Source organism: Xyrauchen texanus, chromosome 3 (genome assembly GCF_025860055.1).
Source record: "Xyrauchen texanus isolate HMW12.3.18 chromosome 3, RBS_HiC_50CHRs, whole genome shotgun sequence".
In the NCBI taxonomy this organism is placed as follows: Eukaryota; Metazoa; Chordata; class Actinopteri; order Cypriniformes; family Catostomidae; genus Xyrauchen; species Xyrauchen texanus.
In genome coordinates this window covers 15,250,405-15,275,992 of record NC_068278.1, presented here as the reverse complement: position 1 = coordinate 15,275,992, position 25,588 = coordinate 15,250,405, and the positions used below count along the sequence as shown (strand labels likewise).

At 42.7% G+C, this 25,588-nt stretch overlaps 1 protein-coding gene across 1 annotated transcript in view; it reads right to left on the bottom strand.

Annotated features, from left to right (window-relative positions):
* LOC127630525 (double C2-like domain-containing protein beta) overlaps positions 1–25,588 on the bottom strand; it is a 352,764-nt gene that overhangs the window by 250,091 nt on the left and 77,085 nt on the right. The window contains exons 8-9 of the mRNA XM_052108114.1: positions 9,680–9,778; positions 2,678–2,839 (exon numbers count right to left, since the gene is read on the bottom strand). Of these exons, the coding sequence (XP_051964074.1) occupies positions 2,678–2,839; positions 9,680–9,778 (261 nt within the window). The remainder of the gene's footprint in view (positions 1–2,677; positions 2,840–9,679; positions 9,779–25,588) is intronic.

Here is a 25,588-nt window from a genome sequence, read left to right as displayed (position 1 = left end):
AGAGCCTCGAGAGAGAGAGAGTGAGTCTAGTGTTGGCGCATAAAAGACCAAGAATTGAGAAACTTTATAAAATTGATTGTAAACATTGCTGTGGCCATTAAAAGCCTTGCCTGGAACGTCAAGTGCCCTGCTGAAAACTGTCACACTGGTGCCAGTAAACCGTAGCCTACGAAGAAAGTCATTGGTCACTATCTTCCTCCTCCTGTGCACTGAAACCACTGAAGTCATCTCCTTCGGTGTCGGAGTTGAATAGCCTCAGAATAGCCTCAGCTTTAGTTGTCTTTTTGAGTCAATTCCTCACGCTGCTGTTTCCAACGTCTTATCATCGACTCATTTAGACCAAGCTCCCGTGCAGCAGTTCTATTTCCTTTTCCAACAGCCAGATCAGTCGCCTTCAACTTGAAAGCTGCATCATATGCATTTCTCCGTGTCTTTGCCATGATGAGGGTGACAAAATGACTGGGAAGTTTGAGCGCGCTCGATTTAATCTAAAAAGTAAACAAAAAAGTTGTTTGACCTTAACCCGTTTCATTGGTCTAATGAAAGCTTCACACCGCCAAAAAACTGAGCATGTCACAGAATGTTTATTTTTTTTTAAATAAAATTTGAACACGGGAAAAATCCATATATTAGCCATTGTTTAAGCTGCGAGGTTCAAAGCGTGGGAAAAAAGTTGCGGCTTATAGTCCAGAAATTACGGTAGGTCAGAGCATCTAAAAAACGGCAGCTCTTTTGGGGTGTTGTCAGTATGCAGTGGTTAGTACCTACCAAAATTAAAAACTCTTGAACTGGCAACAGGGTTGCGCCCAAGGCTCATTGATGTGCATGGGGAGTGAAGTCTAGCCCATCTGGTCTGATCCCACAGAAGAGCTACTGTAGCACAAATTGCTGAAAAACTTGATGCTGGCCATGATAGAAAGGTGCCAGAACACACAGTGCATTGCAGCTTGCTGTGTATAGGGCTGCGTAGCCGCAGACCAGTCAGAGTGCCCATTCTCACCCCTGTCCACCACCAAATGTGCCTACAATGGGCATGCAAGTGTCAGAACTGGACCATGAAGCAATGGAAGAAGGTGGCCTGAGGCCGGTTGCATAAACCTTTTTTAGACTAGTCTTACTAGTTAATCATCTAAAATGTTGGTCTTTTCAGTCAGTTGCATTGAGATATCACAGGACACCTTCAGAGGTCTTGTGGAGTCCATGCCTTAACGGGTCAGAGCTGTTTTGGCAGCACAAGGGGGACCTACACGATATTAGGCAGGTGGTTTTAATGTTGTGGCTGATCATGTATAATAGAAGTTTTATTGTCATTTGCCTTTTATCTTTTGAAAAGAAACTTAGAAATGACAGGGAACTACTGAGGAGAGGCTGATATAATATGTGCTTTAGAGGTAAATTAATGAGCGCTCCACAGGATGCTGGATCTGCTCAAGTTTTGTAAGGTTTCTTTAATACATCTGTTTAAACAAGATATGCACATATTTGCAGATGGCATATGATATTAGATTTATTGATATTTGCCATTTTATCATTAGACAAGGTTGTTAAAAATTACAGGGAACTGCTGAGGAGAATGAAACAGGGAAGCACTTTAAAATGATGAGTTCAAAGGCATCTGTCACTGCTCTGATATTGGTCTATTATTGCTCTAACATGATTGCATGTAACAACAAAATGAACTGTGACTGGTTGCTTACATGTCTAAGTCGCTTATCATGCAAGCAGGTGATTCTCAGAAACTCTCAACAAACAAATCGGCCAAACGGGAAAATGTATTGGCAGATGCAAAAATGTAAAAGGTTATAATACTGTTTGATTTATCGGCCTCAGTGATAAAACGGTTGACCACTAGTGGTAACTAAAGGCTTGTTACTGCATGAGGTTGCTAGGACGTTCTGGATGGTTGTTAGGTGGGCGCCTACTAGTCCAAGTCAAAAGAGCCCACCTCCATTGTCTCCATGATATTCTGGTCCCTAGATTCGTCACTCCTTCAATTTAGGGAATGTTTTTAGCAGTTTTATCATATGCAAGGCAAAAATCATAAGTCTGATCTTGAAAAAATAATAACATAACACTTCTCAACAAGTCACAAGATTTGAGGATCATTTATGTACACAGCACAAACATGCCAGATAAGTTGTGCATCAAAGAGTAAAAGTTGGGCTAGGAGGCTTTCAAAACCCCAAACCCTACTAAGTAAGATCAATAGTAAAAGAGGGAAAAGAGGAAAGATGAGTGTTTTATTGTTAATACTGAGGAGAAAGATTTATTCAGGACTCTCTTTTCCTGCACATATTTAGTGTAGAGTTACCAGTATCAAATGGCCCCAGAGAGGACACGTTTTCTGTGTGTGCGTGTGTGTGTGTAGGCAGGTTTATGTGATTTACAAGGAAAAATGTTTAGGTTATAAACTAGTAATTAAAAGGGTATTATGCTATAAATGTGGTTTATGAGGACATTTCTAGTGTCCCCATAGCTGAAATTGCTTAAAAAAACATACTAAACTATGTTTTTTTGAAAATGTAAAAATGCAGAAAGTTTTTTGTGAGGGTTAGGTTTATTGGTAGGGGACAGAATCTATACAGTATAAGAAAAAAGTTAGTACAGTATAAAAATTATGTCTATGGAGAGTCCTCGTAAGGATAGCTGCACCAACATGTGTGTGGGGTGTACTCACTTTGTAAGGGTCGGCTATGGTCCATGACCTCATTCTCCAGAGTCGTGTAAATGCTGCTTTGATCGCTGGCCAAGCTGGAAGGGCTTTCCATGACAAAGCTTGTGTGAGTTGTACTTGTTATGCTGGACCGCAGGGATGTCTGCATTTGACTTCCACTGGATTCTGAGTGTAAAGTATTGAAAAAAATATTTTAAAAAAACTCATGTGATTCACATTAAAGAACAACTCACATTTTACCCCATATTGAAAAGAATACAATAATAAATTATTGTAATATTTTTATTTGTACAAAACATTTGTTATTGTATTGTAACTGAAAAATAAATAAATTATGTTTCCCCTTCTGTCGCTCTCTCCACGTTGTGTCGGAGAAGCGACACTAGGGGTCTCTCTTGAGCGCCGATATTCACCTCTGACCTATTGAAAAGGGGCAAATACGGAAGTTTAGTCAGAAAATTTCTTCGGAGCCGATGGTCTGTTTGCAGTCTGCTGCGAGAGTACACACCCTGAACGTTCCTGTATCTCTGACGATCTGCTTGCCGTTGGATTTGACGGCGCACAACAGCGGCTTTCTCTGTACTTTGCACGGCATGCATTGTTGCCCCTGAGCGCTTCGACAGCGCAGACACACACACACACACACACACTGTGTATTAAAAGAGTGATTTCCTTTAAAAGAGCAAATTTCTCTAAAAGAGCAAACACAGCGGCGTTGAACGTCCTTTTAAGGACGCGTCTTTTTCAAGATGCCTTTCCGCCCCTGTGTCGTTCCTGGAAGCGGTAGAAGTCTCTCCGCTTCAGACGGCCACAGGCGCTGTCTCGTGTGTTTGGGCCGCGATCACACTGAGGCGGCGTTTGTGGATGGTTCATGTTCTCACTGCGAGAACATGACCATGACCACGTTGCGGACGTGGTCATGGTCATGCCACCCAGCCGCACCCGGCATTGCTCCTTCTTCCCACGGGATTGAGGACGATGCGGTTGGCGCTGGGGGCGATTTGGGGGCGGCAGCGGGTGCGGTTTCTCCGGATAGCCCCCCGTGAACCTCCCGTTCCCCGACACACTCACTGGTCCCCGTCCAAGCTCGCGGCGATAGCAGCTCGCCTCACGGCTTGGCCATCTATCCTCCCGAGTCCGAAGCAGATGAGCTCGCCGCTGCATCGGAGAGTGCGGTGTCTGATGCCGAGGACTCCCCTGGACTGCCGCCTTCGGGCCAGCAGGCCCAGGCTGAGGCCGACGCTCTGCCCGCCGAGGGCGTCCCCCTGCGAAGAAACCAGCTCCTGCTCCGCCTCAACCCGGGCCCAGCTCTCAGCCCCAGCGTCGAGCACCCCGCAGGCGGCGCACGCCCCCTGTCTCACGAACCCCCTCTAGGACCCGGAAGGCTCCCAAGCGTTCCTGAGACAGCCGACCCAGAGCCCAAGAAGTTAGCTCCGGAGGTGGTAAGACCGCTCCGTCCCCCGGTGGAGGGCCGGGAGGAGAATCCTTTGTTTTTTCATTTGCCTTGTTTTTTCATTTGCCCTGACGGGGCTGTGGTACCCACATTCTCAATAAAAGAGCTATTTCCTTTGCCTCTGGGTCACCTGGCCCTGCAATCTGCATTTGAGATTACGACAGTCCCGGTACACCGGACGCGGCGATCCCGCCATCCGCCTGCCTACGACTGCCCCCCGGCCGGCCGGTTCAGACGAGTCCAGAGGACGCCAGCAGACCTCCTCCTCAGTCACGAACCCGCCCCCTGCCGGGTGCGCGGAGCAAGGTAAGTGCTTTGAGTCTATTCTCAGCACCCCAGCCTCAGGCCGCAACGAAGCCGCCCGACGCTGCATTACCTGTTCCGCCCGCTGCGAGGCCCCGCCGGTACGTCCAAAATACTCGTCCCTTTGGTGCCCCTAGCGCAGAGCTGGGAAGCGTGGTTTTCGCTTCCCAACGCATCACGCTGGCTGCACCGACCATTCGAATCGGTTACGCAATTCAGTTTGCTCGGCTCCGCCTCCTTCAGGGGCGTCTGCTTTCCGCAGTACACGGCGAGCATGCCAGTTCCCTGCGCACGGAAATCGCGACCCTCTTAGCCAAGGGCGCGGTAGAGCCCGTCCCTCCAACCGAAATGAGGAAGGGTTTCTACAGCCCTTACTTCATTGTACCCAAGAAAGGCGGCGGCTTACTGACCAATCCTGGACCTGCGAGTTTTCAATCGGGCCTTGTTAAAACTCCCGTTCAAAATGCTCAAGCAGAGAAATATTCTGGCTGGCGTTCAGCATCTAGATTGGTTCGCAGCGGTAGACCTGAAGGACGCGTACTTCCACGTCTAAATTCTGCCACGACACCGACCCTTCTTACGGTTCGCGTTCGACGGCCAGGTGTTTCAGTACAAAGTCCTCCCCTTCGGCCTGTCTCTGTCCCCTCACGTCTTCACGAAGGTCGCAGAGGCGGCTCTTGCCCCGCTACGAGTAGCCGGCATCCGCATTCTCAACTACCTCGATGACTGGCTTATCCTAGCACACTCTCGAGAGTTACTATGCACACACAGAGACCAGGTGCTCCGGCACCTCAGCCGCTTGGGGCTTCAGGTCAACTGGGAAAAGAGCAAGCTCACTCCGGTTTAGAGCATCTCTTTTCTCGGGTTGGAGTTAGACTCAGTCTCAATGACAGCACGTCTCACGAGTGAGCGTGCTCAGTCAGTGCTGGATTGCCTCGCTTCCTTAAGCCAGGCACAGTGGTCCCTCTAAAACTTTTCCAGAGGCTCCTGGGGCATATGAGACGCGCCGCTGGGGTTGATGCATATGAGACCACTCCAGCACTGGCTCCAGACTCGAGTCCCGAGACAAGCATGGCACCACTGCATGCATCGGGTAAGGATCACCCCCACCTGCCTCAAAACACTCCGACCCTGGACAGACCTCTGCTTTTTACAGGCAGGTGTGCCCCTGCAGCAGGTGTCCCGATGCGTTCTGGTCACAACCGACGCCTCCCGGTCCGGGTGGGGTGCCGTGTGCAGCGGGCACGCAGCAGCGGGCCGTTGGAAAGGGGCCCCGCTGCGTTGGCACATCAACTGCCTGGAGTTGCTGACCGTCCTTCTTGCCCTCAGGAAGTTCCTCCCGTTAGTTCGGGACAAACACGTCCTCGTGCGATCGGACAGCACCACGGTGGTGGCGTACATAAATCGCCAAGGCGGCGTACGCTCCTGCCACATGTCACAACTCGCCCGCCGTCTCCTCCTATGGAGCGACTCAGGTCGCTGCGTGCCACTCACATCCCCGGCAAGCTCAACGTCATAGCGGATGCGCTATCACGACAACGCCTGCCCGGCGGGGAGTGGAGGCTTCACCCCCAGTCGGTCCAGCTGATTTGGGAACGGTTTGGCAAGGCCCAGGTAGACCTGTTTGCCTCCCAGGAAACCTCCCACTGCCCACTCTGGTACGCCCTAACAGAGGCTCCCCTTGGGACAGATGCGCTGGCACACAGCTGGCCCTCGGGGCTGCGCAAGTACGCATATCCCCCAGTGAGCCTTCTTGCACTGGTGCTGTGCAAGGTCAGGGAGGACGAGGAGCGAGTCATGTTAGTGGCCCCCTACTGGCCCACTCGGACTTGGTTCTCGGAACTCAGACTTCTCGCGACAGCTCCTCCCTGGCGAATTCCCCTGAGAAAGGACCTCCTCTCTCAGGGACGGGGCATGCTCTGGCACCCGCACCAAGACCTCTGGAACCTCCACGTCTGGTCCCTGGACGGGATGCGGAAGAGCTAGCCGGCTTACCGGCAACCGTTGTGAATACAATTAACCAAGCCAGAGCCCCCACTACCAGGCACCTTTACGCCCTAAAGTGGCGCTTGTTCGCAGATTGGTGTTCTTCCCGAACTGAAGACCCGCAGAGATGCGCAATTAGGTCAGTGCTCCTGTTCCTACAGGAGAGGCTGGACAGGAGGCTGTCCCCGTCCACCCTCAAGGTGTATGTTGCCGCCATTGCCGCCCACCACGATCCTGTAGATGGCAAGTCTTTGGGTAAGCACGACCTGATCCTCAGGTTCCTGAGAGGCGCCCGGAGGTTGAATCCCTCCCGGCCAGGCCTAGTTCCCTCCTGGGATCTCTCGGTAGTCTTGGCAGGACTCCAGAGACCCCCCTTCGAGCCGCTTGAATCAATTGGACTCAGGGCCCTCTCTCTTAAGACGGCCCTGCTGATCACACTCGCCTCTATCAAGAGGGTCGGGGACCTGCAAGCGTTCTCTGTCAGCGACACTTGCCTGGAATTCGGTCCGGCAGATACATCTGTGATCCTAAGACCGTGACCGGGCTATGTGCCCAAGGTTCCTACCACACCATTCCGAGATCAGGTAGTGAACCTGCAAGCGCTGCCCCGGGAGGAGGCAGACCCAGCCCTTTCGTTGCTATGTCCAGTGCGCGCCCTGCGCATTTACCTGGACCACACACAGAGCACCAGACGCTCTGAGCAGCTCTTTGTCTGCTTTGGGGGACGGCAGAAAGGGAATGCCATCTCCAAACAGAGGCTCGCCCACTGGGTTGTCTTATCACACCCAGGCCGTGCCCCTACCCTTGCGGGTCCGAGCTCACTCAACAAGGGGTGTTGCGTCCTCGTGGGCACTGGCCAAGGGCACCTCCCTAGCAGACATCTGTAGAGCCGCGGGTTGGGCAACACCCAACACCTTCGCGAGGTTTTACAACCTCCGCGTTGAGTCGGTTGCGTCTCGTGTTTTGTCAGGTCCGAGCCCGTAGAACTCGGTAACACGTAGACCGACCGGCCGGGTGGATCGCTTGCGCCCAGCGCCCTTTTCCTGATGTCAAGGTTAAGTAGTGTGCCTTCTTCCCAGGGCGCCACACTCCGAGTCGGGACCCTGGTCGATTCCTCCCCAGCCCTCCGGGTCCGCGGTGCAGCGGAGGAACTCGCCGACCCAAGCCTCTGTGGGTACCCTGATGGCTACCCTGTACTGGTATAGGTGCTCCACAGGTAAGGCCTCCTGCTCGGACTCACCCTGTGTGTATTTCCACGGTTCTGTCCCCTTACGAGCAGACCCCCGTGTCTCCCATAGGCAGTTACAGCTGCCCCGGTCGCCGTGCTGTAGCAACTCCCCCCTTTCAAGGCTGGATCTACCACCGTACCATACTTTCTACATGAGCCCTAAGACGGCCGTGTGACGTGTCTACCACTTTTCCTCCCCAAGAAAAAGGGCAGGTGTGGTCTCCGCAGGGTCTGGGTAAGACCCCCTTCCCTATATGCGTGTAAGGGCCCCGGCCGTGATTGCTCTATGCGAAAAACATAGACAGAAAAGAGGCCCAGCCAGGCTGGCCTGTTCCCATGTTGGCAAACATCGCCTTGTTCCCCTCTCAGGGTAACTAGAAGGATCCCGATGTTCGTATGGGGCATTGGGGAAGGGTACGTGCAGCCGGGTACAGACGATGCGTGGCACTGGATGAATCCCTGCCCGCCTCTGTATCGGCAGTTCACGTACACGGTTCAGCACATGGCAAGATTGGAATGAGTCCCCTAATGTCGCTTCTCCGACACAACGTGGAGAGAGCGACAGAAGGGGAACGTTTGGTTACGTATGTAACCTCCGTTCCCCGAGGGAGGGAACGACACGTTGTGTCTTTCCTCCGCCATGTCGCTGAACCGAGCCACTGTTGTGGCCGGACCATTTCCGGCTCCTCAGAAAAATCCTGACTAAACTTCCGTATTTGCCCCGATTAAATACCCATATGCGGGGGCGGGGTATGCAAATACTGACTGCCAACTCTCATTGGCCCTTTTCAATAGGTCAGAGGTGAATATCGGCGCTCAAGAGAGACCCCTAGTGTCGCTTCTCTGACACAACATGTCGTTCCCTCCCTCAGGGAACGGAGGTTACATACGTAACCAAACGATTTTTGTAGAAGCATTCATATTGTTTTGCATTATTTTCAAAACAATAAATCCCATCCCCCACCCCTAATTTTCCTTACTGTAATGCATCTGGATGTTTTACTTTTCATTTTGTTACTGTCAATAATGATTCTCATGTGGTTTTCATTACAGTAAATAATTAATCCTGCACGGACACAGTTATATTTTATTAATGTTAAAATCATCATAAATTAAAGGCAGTGTAACATACTAACAAAATGTAAAAATACTTCAATGAAATAACAGTTTTTTTTACACTAGATATGCAGTTAAATCTCATGTTTTTTTTTATTCCAAGATGTTTTTATTTCATAATACAAATATCTGTCTGGTGAACTAAAAATTAGCAAAAAATCCCCTAGACTTCCACTGAAAAGGTTACACATATCCATGGATCAGAGACTTGCTGATTTGGGGACTTCTTGGGGTCTCTTTTGACTTGGGCCAGTAAGCAACCATTTAGTAATGCTTTTGCAACCACCTAGTAACACCCTCCCAATTCCCTAATATGCACCCAGTAACACCTGACATTCCATAAATAAGGGATGCAAACTCATGAGAGGTGAAAAATCTGAGAAAGTCATAGCAGGTGTTCCAGATGTATATTTTCAGTTGAGTTGTTTGCTGTTAAAGCTAGTATTAGTATGTTAATTGTTTAATCATAAATTAACAATAAAATAACTTTAAGGAACATTTTGAACATTTTACCAAACAATTTGGCCAAATTAGCTTAAGAAAAGGTGACTTTAGCTGAAACGTAAGTAGTTTGCATCCCTGAAATATAAACATATATCACAAAAATTGTTATGGAAAATACAAAGTAATTTTGACCAAATATAAGATCAAGTTGACTTTTTCACTAAGGAGGCATTTATTTAATTATCATGAAAATGATGTTCACCCACTAAGAAAATTTCTCAATAAAGACCATGTAAATTCAACCAATTTCCATGAGAGAAATGTTAATGACCATCAAGCTGTTGTTCGAAATAGTGGGGTTTTAATAGGAAAAACATTTCAAGCTTAGCCATACAGTAGGGAGATATGTTTGTTTGTAGGTGAGTGGGTGTGTTTCCAAGTATGAGCCAATTAATTTCCAGGAGTTGTGTATTACCGGAATCTCTTCTTTGATCGCTCTCAGACATGAAGGTCTTTCTGTCACTGCTGCATTCACTGAGCTCAGTGTCACTGCCATCACTTTCACTCAAGTAAACTTTAAAGAGAGAAAGGAAAAAGAGAGAGAAGAGGTTAAAAAAAAGTGACATTGCATTGAGTAAACACAGTGATACACTCAGAATGAGTCTGCACAGGCATTAAGATAAAGCTTTAAACCTGGCCTTTAAACAAGACCCTGTGACTAGACCTGCCGCAACTGATATAGTCAAAATTTTAAGACCGAACTTGACCAAAATAACTTATTCTCTTTTAATTTTCTCTTTGACTATGTAGACCCAGACGTACTGTTTTTTTTTTTTTTTTTTTTTTTTGCAGAAAAAGGGCTTTCATTACATTCATTAAAATAACCTTGAAATCTGTAGCAAAATAATAGTGATACCATTTCCAATGGCAAAAATAACTAAGAAAAGGGAAGTTAGAGTTGAGAAAAGGTGCACCATATGTTTACAGATGCCACATGGTTTGATATTTAATTTTGTAATACATTTAAATGTATACATTTTACAAATGGCTTAAGTGTCCAAATATTTTTGGGGCCACTGTACATGAAAAACTAAGCCAATCCATAGGAGGGAGAGAGACTGGTCACCCTTAAGCAGAGGTGGGTAGTAACGTGATACATTTACTCCATTACATTTACTTGAGTAAATTCTACTGTACATGAAAAACTAAGCCAAAGGGAAAATATTCTCTTAGAGTAGGTTTAAAAGTGGATACTTTTTAATCTCACTCAAGTAAATTTCTAATGACATTTTTTTACTTTAACTTCTTTACATTGGGCAGCGTTCCTGTCATTACATTACTGGGTTAAATTTTAGTTAATGTGTTATTTATTGAGAGGTTATTGAATGGGACTTTTACGACAGCAGAAGTTCACGCAGCTGAGTGCTGCTGTCACAGACTGTAACTCAAGTCATCAATGCTGCAGCATCAAACTCTACAAAGTGAAACACTTTCTTCGCTCCGCACAGTGACAAAAGTATAGTTTCGTCATGTAATGTCTTCATTTAACACCAAGACAAGCTCATATTTCAAGATTAAAATTGAAGCTCTAATTTATGGTAGCACTCTGAGGTAAGTATTGGCTCTAATGATAACGTGGGCATTTCTGTTTAATGTGATGATCATTTTCAGGGTGATTCTGTAAATATGGGCTCTTATTACATCAGTTTTTAAGTGTACATTTTAAAATCAGTGCAGCAATATATCTGTGTGCTGTGTCCCTTGTCCCACATGTTATCAGCAGTATTTACACATTTACTCCACGCAGCTATCACAGCTATTTCTGATTAACTGTAAATCCATGTTAACATCCAAGTTAAGTGTAAATAAATGCCTTTTTGTACACTCAAAATTAGAGTGCATTGTGGGTAAGAATGAGTGAACAAAAGTAGGGAACGAGTGGCTCACTCAGAATTCAGACACACCTACAAAATGGCATTGACTCGAAATAGTGCACCATATAGTGGATAGGGGGTGGTTTCAGACACAGCGAGGGTTCCACGATCAGGGTTGGTGCCCTACGCACATACTCTGGGTTTGGAGAGCGGCATTACTGCTGTACAGAACTAATTATCTAAATTCTTTCGACACTGAAAACTGTATCTAATCTGAAACAAGAATCCAAGCAGGACTTTAAAAGCTATGAAATAGCAAAAGTAGACATGATCTTGCTTTGGGTTTTATTTCAGCATTATATATAATGTCCCTTTGGGACATTTTCACATTTTCACCATAATAATTAATAGAAAGATTTACAAACTTCTCTTCTTATTTACAAATTCACCCAGATCCGAAAAGAGTCCTAAAAGGATAGTTCACCAAAAAATGAAAACTCTCATCATTTACTCACCCTGAAGCCATCCCAGATGTGTATGACTTTCTTTCTATTGATGAACACAAATGAGATTTTTTTAGAGGAATATTTAATCTCTGTAGGTCCATAAAACGCAAATGAATGGGTGCCAACATTTTAAAGCTAAAAATAAATCAAATAAGTCAGCATAAAATGTATCCATAAATAAATATCTTGAGAAGCAATGTGATATGAGAATGCGTGGATGAGAAACATCACTTTCACATTCTTCTTGTGTTTTTGGTGATTTTTTGTCTAGCAAAAAATGACACATTTTGAAGATCAATTCTGAAGATATGGCTTTAAGTACTAGAATCTTTTTGGATTACTTTTATGCTGCCTTTATGTGCTTTTTTGAGCATCAAAATGTTGGCACCCATTCCCTTGCATTGTACTGACCTACAGAGCTGAAATGTTCTTCCAAATAACTTCACTTGTGTTCTGCAGAAGAAAGGAAGTCATACACATCTGAGATGGCATGATGGTGAGTAAATGATGAGCTAATTTTCATTTTTAGGCGAACTAGCCCTTTAAAGTGATAGCTCAGCTATAATTTAATATTATGTCATCATTTCCCAACCCTCAAGTTGTTCCAAACCATGTGACCTTCTGTATTCTGTGGAACACAACATATGTTAGACCATGTTTAGGACTGACAGTTTTAGTCACCATTCACTTTCAAAACATGGAGAAAAAAAACACATTCACTGAAAGTAAATAGTGACTCAGGCATACATTCTGTCTAATATCTTGTGTTGCATGGAAGAAAGAAAGTCATACAGGTTTGGAACAACATGATGGTGAATGATGACAGAATTTCCATTAATAATATCAATAAAAATTCTGTAATTCTTGTTAAATGTGTATTATGTAATTTAATATAGGGTAGATAACGTCTATTATGTCATTTGTGAAAGTAACGAGTTACTCACTACTTGAGTACTCTTTTATTTGGATACTTTCTTACTATTACTCAAGTAATTATTTATGATAGTACTTTTACTTCTACTTGAGCAATTATTTTATTTAAGTAATTGTACTTTTACTTGAGTTAAGTTTTTGGCTACTCTACCCACTTCTGCCATAAAGCACAACACAGCAACACAAGAAGAGTCGATCCAACATCATCCATCTGAAAGAGTACATGATTTACATACTGTTTGAACAGTGGCGTCAAGCACATGAACACATTCATTCTCAAACAGTCTGTAAATTGGCTCAGGGCAGTGTCAGCAAAAAACAAACAAATCACATTCAATTGGTAGGAAAACATTTAGACACACACTTTTTATACTTTGTCTTTCCCTCTTTATCCCTTCATGTTTCTATCACATTGGCATTTTGCACCTTTTTTTAGTATTCCTGGTTCACTTGGTACTGTGCCATACTATATTAGATTTTATTAAACAGTAGTCTGTGGATCTTTAATAACAGAGGCCAAAAAATTACTACACAAGAATGCAAACGCAGACCCAGACCAGTACTCTAGGGGGTGACATAGTTATCTTCAAAAGTTTGTGCCATAAATCCGAATGAGATATTATTCAGGCAATTTTTTCTAAATCAAGGGTGTAGCAGCCGCGGGGGATCTGGGGACATGTCCCCCGCACTCTGTAAAAAGGTGATGTTTGTCCCCCGCAAGCTAAACCCATACCGAGTTCAAATGGTGTATTTGTATATAGTATTCTTTGCATTACGTTATATTGGGCTGATTGAGGACCGTCCAGCCAATCACAGGTGAGTTTCATGAGCCAAAACAACCCTTACTTAATAGGCTGTCTCAGAGAGTCTAATCAACGCTGTTCCATTCATTTCTACAAAGTTGCTTTCAACAATGCTCATTTATCCATGTTTTTTTATTGGCACTGATGTTGATCTAAACACACAAATGAGAGTTATGTATTGGCATATCGTTCTTGATTGGCAGCATTATGTGAAATGCACTGCAGAAAAAAAAACAGGACAATCCTTCTTTTAAGCACACATTATAAGTGTAAGTGTAAGTGCATGAGTCATCATTAATTATTCTTTTTACATTATGTTTGTGAGGTAATTGTTTAATCGGTTGTTTTTTAACAATTAAAGCAGATTACTAGATCTGTGTTAAAATATGTAAAGCTATTTTTAATATCAGCTCAATATCAATATCAGTTTTTTTTACCTCTATGTTGGTGAGCAGTCGACAATCTGTAGGAAAAAAGATAGATCTGCTGTGTTCTTAGAAAACGTTTTAATATTTTACTGAAGTGAATAGACTGTATGTAGACATGCTTTTTTATACATGAACACGTGCAGATGTTTTTGAAACTCATATTTAATTATAAGATTATTATTGTTGTCTTTTGATAAAAGTCATGCTCAGCAGCTCACAAACTGTAGGAAATTATAGATTTGCTTTGTTCTTATAAAGCATAAAACCTCTACTAAAGTCTCTTTGTAGGTCTGTAGACATACACATTTTAAAGGATTACAATTTTATTTTGACTGTTGAAATAATTTCACACAAGACACTCATTTGTCATCACCTTCTGGCATCACCAGAACTGAATCAGTAAATAGATCTGAACTAATTTTGGTGAATGTAGTTAAAACATACGGAAGAGGATTAGGGCCAAGCAATAATAAAAAAAAATAAAGCCATCTCGAGATTAAAGTCATTATAATGCGAGATTAAACTCGTTAAATTTCGAGAAAAAAGTCGAAATACAATCTTGAGAATAAACTCATTAAATATCGAGAATAAAGTCGTTGTGTTTCGAGAAAAAACTCGTTAAGTTTAATCTCGCATTATAATGACTTTATTCTCGATATTTAATGAGTTTATTCTCAAGATTGTATTTCGACTTTTTTTCTCGAAATTTAACGAGTTTAATCTCGCATTATAGGCTAATGACTTTAATCTCGATATTTAATGAGTTTATTCTCAAGATTGTATTTCGACTTTTTTCTCGAAATTTAATGAGTTTAATCTCGCATTATAATGACTTTAATCTCGAGATGGTTTTATTTTTTTATTATTGCTTGGCCCTAATCCTCTTCCGTAAAAACACTCGAGCCACTTGGATACATTTAAATCCCACAATGCACAAGCACAGAGTAAAAAAATGCAATTGTGCACAAGTGTCATTATTGTAATTGATTAAATAATTTATTCAGGACTAGCTTGTGCTCATTCTTTTATTGTCATGTGTGAAACAGAAGCAAGTGCTCCACAAGATTGCAAATGCTTTATATTAATATAATTAATATATACTGTAATATATTAATACTGCACTGTAAGTGTTGGGGGTGTTTGAGCCACCTGACAGCTGTGTCAGAAGAAGGTGCAACTGGATTGAACTGACCAAATGTAGGCTTACAATATGAATGGGTGATTTTTGCCAAAACATCTTAGACAATTTAGACAAACTGTTTCTACCTACAGTTATCATTTAGATGTTGCATTTAAATCACCTTGACTCAAAAATCTGATGAGACAGTCCCCCCTTAGTTTGAAAGGGCACAACACTCCTGGTGTCTCTACAATAATGCTATTCATTCTATATTCTAGCTATCTGTTTTCTCATTTTCTGAGCAGAGGCTGGTACAGATACTGTGAGGAACTTCTGAGAGGCTTCACATAGACAAACTTTTGACCGTCTCTCCAAAACCTTCATCATCACAGCAGCACATACCTGTCCCCGATCAGTGGCTTATGACCAAGCTGAAAATTAATATTTTTATCAGAGAGAGAAAAGGCAAACTTCGGATCAGCAGGGTTCTGCCTTCCAATTTGCTGCACACCATCTGCCACAGTATCAATCAGAGGATGGAGGATGGTGGTGCAGTGTTGTAGTGTGTGTGTAAGAGGGAGAGACCTGTCTTCCACCGTCTCCTCCAAGTCACACACATTCTCTCTCTCACACTCTCACTCTATATTACCCCCCGTCTCTCCAATCTGGCTTGATGAATAAGGCTATAGTGTAGCGACTTCTGTCTTCATGCTGAATCACTGTTAGACACACACAGGTCAGACTGCCTTGGTCTATGAAGCATCAGTACACTCTTCATGTGTTCTTTTCAATTACACTTAAAAGTAAATATATCTGCCATCTGCCATATATATACATACGACAGTTAGTTCCAGTCCTCGAATCTGATTGGACAAGAGATGTTCCATGAGCACTGATGGTCTGACACCATCAGCACTCCGACGCTTCACTGTGTGTATCACTCCGCTTGTGATTGTGCAATTCTAAACTAAAGTGTAAGAGCAGTGCAGATCTGTTAAGAGCTACTGTTTGTCTTTTTTTTACATTAAAATGTTAGCCAGCAGGTAATATGAGCCAGTTAGGTGATGTGAAGAGAATCTGCATCAGCCAGTGTCTATAAAACAGCTCTTCGTGATCGCTTGTATTACTACTACACTACTAAAGCTAGGAAATAGCTTTAAATGGCTTTAAACGAACAACTTCAGCATTACAGCACATCACAGCTGAGAGACACAACAGACTGATTAATTACACAATGGGTGCCATTTAAAATGGTGGTGAACATTGTGGTTTTTATAGTGATCGACTCTTGCGCACCGGCTACCACAAATTAGGGAGAAATACCCTCGCTATGGATGCTATTTTTCCACTGAGAAAGCTGACCTTCAGAAAGCTGACAGCTTATCTGCTTGGGTGTGGCAACAGGTGATGGTACATACTCTCTCTCTCATACACACACACACACACACACACACACACACACACACACACACACACACACACATCCATCCTTGTTTATCTAATAACTTGTTAGAAACAGTACAAGCCGTGATACTATTTTTGAAGTGAAATTTTTTAATTACTAATGGAGGCTTGGGTGCATCATTTGTTTTGAACCAGCCATGGCAGATTCTGATCCATTGCATAAGAAAATAGTTCCATACACACATGCGTTTTTTATGACCATACTCAGTTTTTCCTAATTTATATATATATATATATATATATATATATATATATATACACACATGTTGAAGTCAGAATTTTACATACACCTCAGCCAAATACATTTAAAGTATTTTTTTCCACAATTCTTGACATTTAATCGTGGAAAACATTCCCTGTATTAGGTCAGTTAAGATCACTACTTTATTTTAAGTATGTGAAATGTCAGAATAATAGTGGAGAGAATTAGTTATTTCATCTTTTATTTCTTTCATTACATTCCCAGTGGGTCAGAAGTTTACATACACTTACATAGTATTTGGTAGCATTGCCTTTAAATTGTTTCACTTGGGTCAAACTTTTTGGGTAGCCTTCCACAAGGTTCTCACAATAAGTATCTGGAATTTGTCCTCCAGACAGAACTGGTGTAAATGAGCCAAGTTTTTAGGCCTCCTTGCTCGCACTCACTTTTTCAGTTCAGCTCACAATATTTCTATTGGATTGAGGTCACAGCTTTGTAATGTCCACTCAAATACCATTTTGCCACAACTTTGTAGGTATGCTTGGGGTCATTGTCCATTTGAAAGACCATTTGCAACCAAGCTTTAACTTCCTGGCTGATATCTTGAGATGTTGCTTCAATATATCAACATAATTTTCTTTCCTCATGATGCCATCTAGTTTGTGAAGTGCACCAGTCCCTCCTGCAGCAAAGAACCCCCACAAGATGATGCTTCCACCCCCATGCTCCATGGTTGGGATGGTGTTCTTCGGCTTGCAAGCCTCACCCTTTTTCCATCAAACATAATGATCATTATGGCCAAACAGTTCAATTTTGTCTCATCAGACCAAAGGACATTTCTCCAAAAAGTAAGATCATTGTCCCCATATGCACTTGCAAACTGTAGTCTGGCTTTTTTATGGGGGTTTTGGAGCAGTGGATTCTTCCTTGATGAGCAGCCTTTTAGGTTATGTTGATATAGGACTTGTTTTACTGTGGATATAGATACTTGTCTACCTTTTTTCTCAGCATCTTTACAAGGTCCTTTGCTATAGTTCTGGGATTGATTTGCATTTTTTTGCACCAAACTATGTTAATCTCTAGAAGACAGAATGCTTCTCCTTCCTGAGCGGTATGATGGCTGCATGTTCCCATTGTGTTTATACTTGTGTACTATTGTTTGTACAGATGAATGCTGTACCTTCAGGTGTTTGGAAATTGCGCCCAAGGATGAACCAGACTTGTGGATGTCCAAAAAAAATTTCTGAGGATATTGGTTGATTTCTTTTGATTTTCCCACGATGTCAAGCAAAGAGGCACTGAATTTAAAGGTAGGCCTTAAAATATATCCACAGGTACACGTCCACTTTAGTAAACCTCCTATCAGAAGCTAATTGTCTAAAGACTTGACATCATTTTCTGGAAGCTGCTAAAAGGCAAAGTTAAGTTGGTGTATGTAAACTTCTGACCAACTGGAATTGTGATCTAGTCAATTAAAAGTGAAACAATCTGTCTGTACACTTTTTTGGGGGAAAATTACTCATGTTATGAACAAAGTAGATGTCCTAAATGACTTGCCAAAACTATAGTTTGCTAATATGAAATATGTGGAATGGTTAAAAATTTGTTTTAATGATTTCAACCTAAGTGTTTGTAAACTTACTGTATATATATATATATATATATATATATATATATATATATATATATATATATATATATATTCTTTCTCAGCTTAATATGCAGAGATAACTTCAAATCAAATCAAATCACTTTATTGTCACACTACCATGTACACAAGTGCAACAGTAGGTGAAAGTCTTGTTTGCAGTTCCGAGCAACATAGCAGTCATGACAGTGACGAGACATATACCAATTACAATAAACAACATATTTACAAAATACAATTTACATATCAAATGTACACATACTTACACAACACAATAATTATATACAAAGTACAGTAAACAATATACACAATATAGAATACACATACAATAACAATTTAAAAATAACAGTATATAATATATATATATATATATATATATATATATATATATATATATATATATATATATATATATATATATATATAGTAGTTGTATTGAGGGAATAATGACAGTCCAGTGTGAGATAATAAGATGAAGATTAAGAAGATTAATAAAGTGCAGTGTTGAAGTGTTCAAAAGTCTGATTGCTTGGGGGAAGAAGCTGTCATGTAATCGGCTGGTGCCGATTATGAAAATGAAAATGTCCGTTAAAAACACCAGCTAGTTGGTTCGCGCATGCTCTGATGACGCGGCCCGGAATGCCGTCTGGACCTGCGGCTTTATGGATGTTCACCCGTCGGAAGGATCGGATTACATCAGCAACAGAGATGGAGAGTGAACCAACCTCTCTAGTTTCAGCCACGAGTGCTCTCTCCGCGAGGGTGGTGCTATTGTCCTTGAAACGAGCACAAAATGTATTAAGTTCATCCGGGAGAGAGGCAGCGGTGTTCACAGTGGAGTTTTTATTCCCTTTTTAGTCCGTGATGATGTTAATTCCCTGCCACATACTTCTAGAGTCAGTGGTGTTGAAATGTCCTTCAATTTTGTGCCTGTACTGGCGTGTGTATTGTTTTGGTTGGCACAACGTCCTCTACGCACTTCCTGATGAAACACGTTACGCTATCAGCATAAGTCTCGATGTCATCATCAGAGGCGGACCGGAACATCTCCCAGTCCGCGTGATCAAAACAGTCTTGTAGCGCAGAGTCTGATTGGTCCGACCAGCACTGGATAGTTCTGAGGGTGGGTGCTTCCCGTTTCAGTTTCTGCCTGTAAGCGGGCAGAAGCTGAATGGAAGAGTGGTCTGATTTGCCAGATGGTGGGCGGAGGAGGGATTTGTAGCCATCCCGGAAAGTTTTCCTGTTCGCTTATACTCCCATACAGTTCCTAGAGTGCCCGGTAGCCAGAATGGTCGACACAGAAGCATGAGATATTCCAGATCAGGGGAGCAGAAAGAATTGATAAAATGTACGTTCGTCTGATCACACCATGATTTGTTGATCAAAAACATACACCACCACCATTGCTTTTACCTGAGAGGTCTTTCGCTCTGTCCGCTCGGTGCACGGAGAACCCCGCGGGTTCGATGGCCGAGTCTGGAATCTCCGCGGCCAGCCAGGTTTCTGTAAGGCAGATAACACAGCAGTCCCTTGTCTCTCGTTGGAAAGAGATCTGTGCTCTCAGCTCGCAGAGCTTGTTGTCCAGAGACTGAATATTTGCCAGTAGTATACTGGGTAGTGTTATTACAGGGACAATCCCCCCGGAACAACCTGGCATTAAGTGTCTTGCTCAAGGACACAATGGTGGTGGCTGTGGGGATCGAACCAGCGACCTTCTGATTACCAGTTATGTGCTTTAGCCCACTACGCCACCACCACCCCCCCATTGACAGCCAGACAAAGCAACATTGGTTCAACCAATGTTGATGAATCAATAGCCGCATTTCCACTATCATACCAGTGTGAGCCAGGGCTATCAACTGCTCAGCTGGTACCAATAGCCTCGGAACTCAAACCGCGAGACCAAAATCAATCTGCATTCCCACCATTGGGCCAAGACCCCTAACGCGTTGCTCTAAACCTGCCCTTAATACGAAGCCCTGGTGCCAACGTCACACACCCCACCCATTTCACAATCAAGAGGGAAACTCAAACTGAGGTATCAGACTCTGGAGAATAGCTAGCCCTCTAAATAATTTTTTTTTTAAATTTAGCCCCCTAAAAATGTTTCACTATCCTGTCCCATTGTGCACTGGATACATTCAGCAGACCACTTCCAGTAGTGGTCCTTCATGAAGACACGAGGGGACAGGGACAGGCCGAAGGGGAGGACCTTCTACTGATATGCCTGGCCGTCGGACATGAACTGTAGGAAGGGTCGGTGTCGAGGCAATGGAGACGTGGAAGTACATGTCCTTCAGGTCTACAGCCGCGAACCAATCTTGATGCCAAACGCAGGTCAGAATCTGTTTCTGCGTGAGCATTTTTAACGGGAGTTTGTTTAAAGCCCGGTTGAGAATTCTCAAGTCCAATATTGGCCGCAACCTACAGCTTTTTTTGAGTACGATGAAGTAAGATCTATAGAAACCTTCTTCATCTTGGCTGGAGGGACGTGCTCTATCGCGTTGTTCTTGCCGCGCATCGAGGTCGAGCGAATACCACTGAAATGAGGTGGGAGCCTGGCGAATTGAATCACGTAGCCGAGTCGGATGGTCCTTGCCAGCCAACACGACGGGTTGAACAGTGAAAGCTACACGTCTAGACTCCGTGTGAGGGGTACTAGATGGATGATAATGTTTGATGTACCGGGTGGGGCTTCGTGGTGGGGGAGCAGGTAATAGCGCGTTGGGAGGCAAAAGAGCGTCCCAAGGCTTGGGTGCTGAGAAAAGACCCAAAGCACTTACCTTGCTCTGTGCACCCATCAGGGGGCGGGTTAGAGACTGAGGAAGAGGTCCTGGAGAGGCATCTTTGAAACTCGTCAGCCTGCTGGAGATGAGCAGTCGTGGGTCCGGAGTGCGAGGTGACTGTTTCGGGGAACCAGGACCATAGGATTTTGGAGCCAGGGCGCCGTGAGAACGGCATGCACTGGTTGGATGACCCAGGGAGTGAGGAAATTGCTCTTTTATTGAGAACGTGGGTACCGCAGCCCGAAGGGGGTGTGGCAAAGGAAAATAAGGAAAATTGAGATTTTCCTCCCGGCCCACCACTGTCCCTAAGCCACTCTTGCATTGTCTTAGCTGTGTGCTTGGGGACATTGTCCTATTGGAAGTTGAACCTACAGCCAAGTCGGAGGTCCTGAGTACACTGGGCCAGTTTTTTCATTAAGGATCTATTTTGCTGGGTTCAGGTTTTCTTCAACATTGACAGTCTCCCAGTCCCTGCCACTGAAAAACAACCCCTCAGCATGATGCTGCCACCACAAAATATTAAAAAAAATTAAGGGGTCTGAGTACTTTCTGAATGCACTGTATCTGCCACTATTTGCACTGGGATGCAAACAGCATCTAACACTATTTGCACTTAGCTGCTACCTAAGTTTCACTGAAGCTTCCTGGTTACCATTCAGATAAGAATAAAAACCTGAGCCCTGAATTCTGATTTTTAATCTAAACAAATAAAAATGTATTTTACATCATAATAATAGCTTTATTCAAGACACCATCTGTAACAAAGTAGCCTGAGAAGAATGTAATTTCCCTCCGCTCATTGTGTATTGTTGCTTTCTGATATTTAGTAGCATTCAGTCACATCACTGGCAATGACAGGAAAGGCCAGGTTACCAAATGAAGAAAAACTAACCTCTGGCTAGAGGCAACAGTACTTCACCTGATTGTTCTACAATTGAAATGTCACCAAGACTTAGAGTTAAAGGTCTTTTCAAATATGAAGTGACTGTTTACTTTCAGTTAAGAATCAGTCAGACATCCGCAGGGCTTCAGTCAAACAGGTGTGAAAGTAGAGATGCAGAGCGTGTAAAATTAATGTGGAATTATGCTGCGGTGTATGTATGCTACCAGAGTCTAAGAGGTTACAGCAAGTGTTAAGTATATTCAGGTATGTTACTCTTGCATTCACAGTGGTTGCATAAATTTTTTTAAATGCATAATGCAGGGTGCCTTGCGCATATCGTACGAGGTTAACCCTGGAAACACTCGCTGCAGAGGATCTTCCTCTCTCAATCCCGGTTCCTTATTCAGAGACTTCCACACCTGATTACACTCCACGCCATGTCACAGCCACGCTTCTGTTTGCTCCGTGCCCTCGCCGTGCCCACGCCTTCCATGGCCAACGAGCCAACGCCCATGCCTGCCACGGCCAGAGCCGCCAGCCTCGTCCGTCCCAGAGCTGGCGTCGCCAGCCTCGTCCATCCCAGAAACGGCGTCTCCAGCCTCGTCCATCCAGGGCTGGCGTCACCAGCCCCTGTTCACTGTTGTTTGCCTTGTGTTTTGCCCCTGTCATCTGTTCCCCCGGACTACAATTCCCATAATTCATTGCCCTGATCCCTTCCAGCTTTTCCCTATTGTTTCCACATGTCTTATTAACTAATTACCCATTGTGTATTTAATGCCCTGTTGTTTGCTTAGTCTTTGTCAGTTGTGATGTGTTTTGACCTCCTGTTTATTTACCTGTTCCTATCGTGGTTGTTTCCTTTGTTCCTGTGTTTTACCAGTTTTCGGGTGAAATGTCCAAAAAGCGAGCAGTTTTTTTTTTAAATAGGAATACAAATTGTATTAACCCTACCCCCTAACCCAAACCAAAAGCCTAAACCTAATCATCAGTATAGTAAAAATGATCTATTACTTATAGGTCATTGACAAATTACACCCAAAATTAAAATGAGAAACTTTTAAAAAATCTAACACTTACTGTATGCCATATTCTCATAAATGTTTGTTTTATACATTTTTAAAAACCTTTATAACATTTAAAAAAATAAAAAAATCTTTCAAATTGTCATGTAACCATTAAGTAAAAAGTATTATAATTGTTTCTTTGCACCTTGAATGCTCTTTTTTTATGTATTTTTAATTTAATAGATCAGGACAACAATGAGCATCAATTCATTGATACCATAATATGGCCATAATATGCTACGTATGTTATATGTTACCCTCTTTAATTGTATTTTATGATTAATTTTGTGAAAAGAATCCACGTTATGATCATGAAAAAGTTGTTTTTCTAGATCACTAGCCCACTGCAGACACAAATTTTGTCTACTCCAATCTACTAATTGACCATGTTTGAAAGTGCGTGAAACATCTGAAAACTTGTGGCTTAAGTTTCATGTGAACACTAGGACAATTCAATCTAACACAAACTCTGACATACTTGCCATTGTTTTCAGAAAACCGCCGTCTTTTTTCGCAGAGAGCTTGTACGCTCAAGGTTAGCAGATTGCGGGACTAAAGCTTCACCCTGGCAGCATATTCAAACTGTACAAGTGTTCAGATTTGATTGGGGGATATCACCTATAGAAATCTGGCAAACAGAATGGTGGTTTAACAAGGGGGATGGTTTTTCGTATTTCTTGCAACAAGGGGGATGCATTCCTTCGCATCCCCCCTCAACTCAAGCCCCTTGGAGGTTGCCCACGCAACACGCTATTAATAGTGCTAGAGGTAAATGTGTTCACACTTGAATCCATGCAAAAAAATGTCTGATGGGGGATGGAACTTGTTACTAATTAGGGTTGATTTCAGGGCACATGAACTTTCGAAAGCAACATGACAATTTCCAGAGGGATCATGTTGAAAAAAGGTAGAGTAGGCTACTTCTTACTGTGTTTAACAAACACTTTTCTTCCAAAGTGACACATGCTGCACTAACTACAGGAAAACCTTGGCACAAGCTGCTCAAAGAAACACTAGCGATATTGAAGGTGATTCTCCAGTTCAAGGCTTAGCACAGACTGAGCCCAAGTGTAAAGCCTAAAGGTACCTCACCCATGATGACCTTCTGAACTCACAGTGAAAAAAATGTAGTTCTGGTCAAAAGTTCAATTCAGACAATAACAGTTTAACTTTCTGTGCTTTAAAAATAAGTTTTGAGTTGTTTTATTATTTATTCATTTATAATAATTTATAATTTATTCCCCCACATGCCCTCAGGTGAATGAGTACCAATTGTTCACCATATAGTCTATTGTTTTAACACATGCACCTTTGCCAACAAACAAACTGATCCTGTTAAGAAAAATATTACATATATGAATTACGGAATGAATACAAAATAAAATGATTAACTTCTTTAATAAAAACATTACACATTTTTCCATACATTTCACAGTGCTGATACATGACAAAGTTTTTCTGTGCTGTTTTAAAGGAATAATTTCATTCTGAAATTCAATTTAATTCATTAAATTTAATTCTACGATCAATATGTGAAAACTGTGTGGTTTCTTGTGTAGCGAAAGCTATTTACTGCCTCCTCCTCATCACCAGAAAAACTGGACTAAAGGAATGTTTACAGGTAATAATATCTTTGTAAAGCCAAGAAGAAATTCTTTTAATATTGAAAAATATTTTATTGTAATTTCCCTGACGGCCTTATGCATTATTACCCAGTGGTCTGATAATTGTCAATCTGAAGAACATTTCTATTATAAAAAGTATTTGGACAATTATGGACACTTAACTCACATGTCCAGTGTCTGAGTTTCATTGCATTGAAAACAAAATATGAAACAAAATGGCATTTGAAAAAAAATATGCTAGACCATTCTCTGAACTTGCTTCAAATATCTTTGTAATTTTTGCCATTACTTTTTAACCAACTGGTCCCAAGGTCATTTTTGTAGATATATGAAGTCAGTTCCCCACAAGTTCACACAGGTGTCCTACCAGAGTAACCACAGGTTCAATACAATAACAATGGACATGTTCAAAAAAAAAAGAAAAAAAGGTGTCCAAATACTTTTTGTCTCATTATATTTTCTTATATCTTTCTAAACCTCACACAAACTCAAATACATTTTCTCTCTCTAAAATTCTGTGAGTGACCAACCTGAAAAAATATGGTGCTTCCTGAACCGAAATGTTGTGCCACAAAGTTTTTATTTCTTTTTTGGTACTCCTGTGATCACCATCTCTAAATAAGAGCTTGTTACCCGTCCAAACAGCCCATTACCATCCCAAATCTGTTATTGCTGCCAGATGCAGGATTTTCATTAAATTCCAAAGAGTCTTATTTTACAAATTTACATACGTTTAGCCTGATTAACCCACCAGCATTAATTCATGAGTAAATCAAAATAATTCTGGCAGGTGGAGTCCAGAGAAGGATCAGTGGCGATGAAGAAATAAACGTCTGGAGCTTCAGATGTGTTATCTGAATATTCTGCTGTAGTGTCTGCAGCACAAAGCCTGTTTGATGCTAAAGACTTATGGCAGATAAGATAACCACACTATCTGTAATGTGTTTTTCCTGGCAGATCGTTTTTTTAAAGGGGGGGGTTTTGAGTCCTGTTAAACAGCTTCACCAAACTAATGAATGGTGTCTAAATCTTTATTATTATTATTATT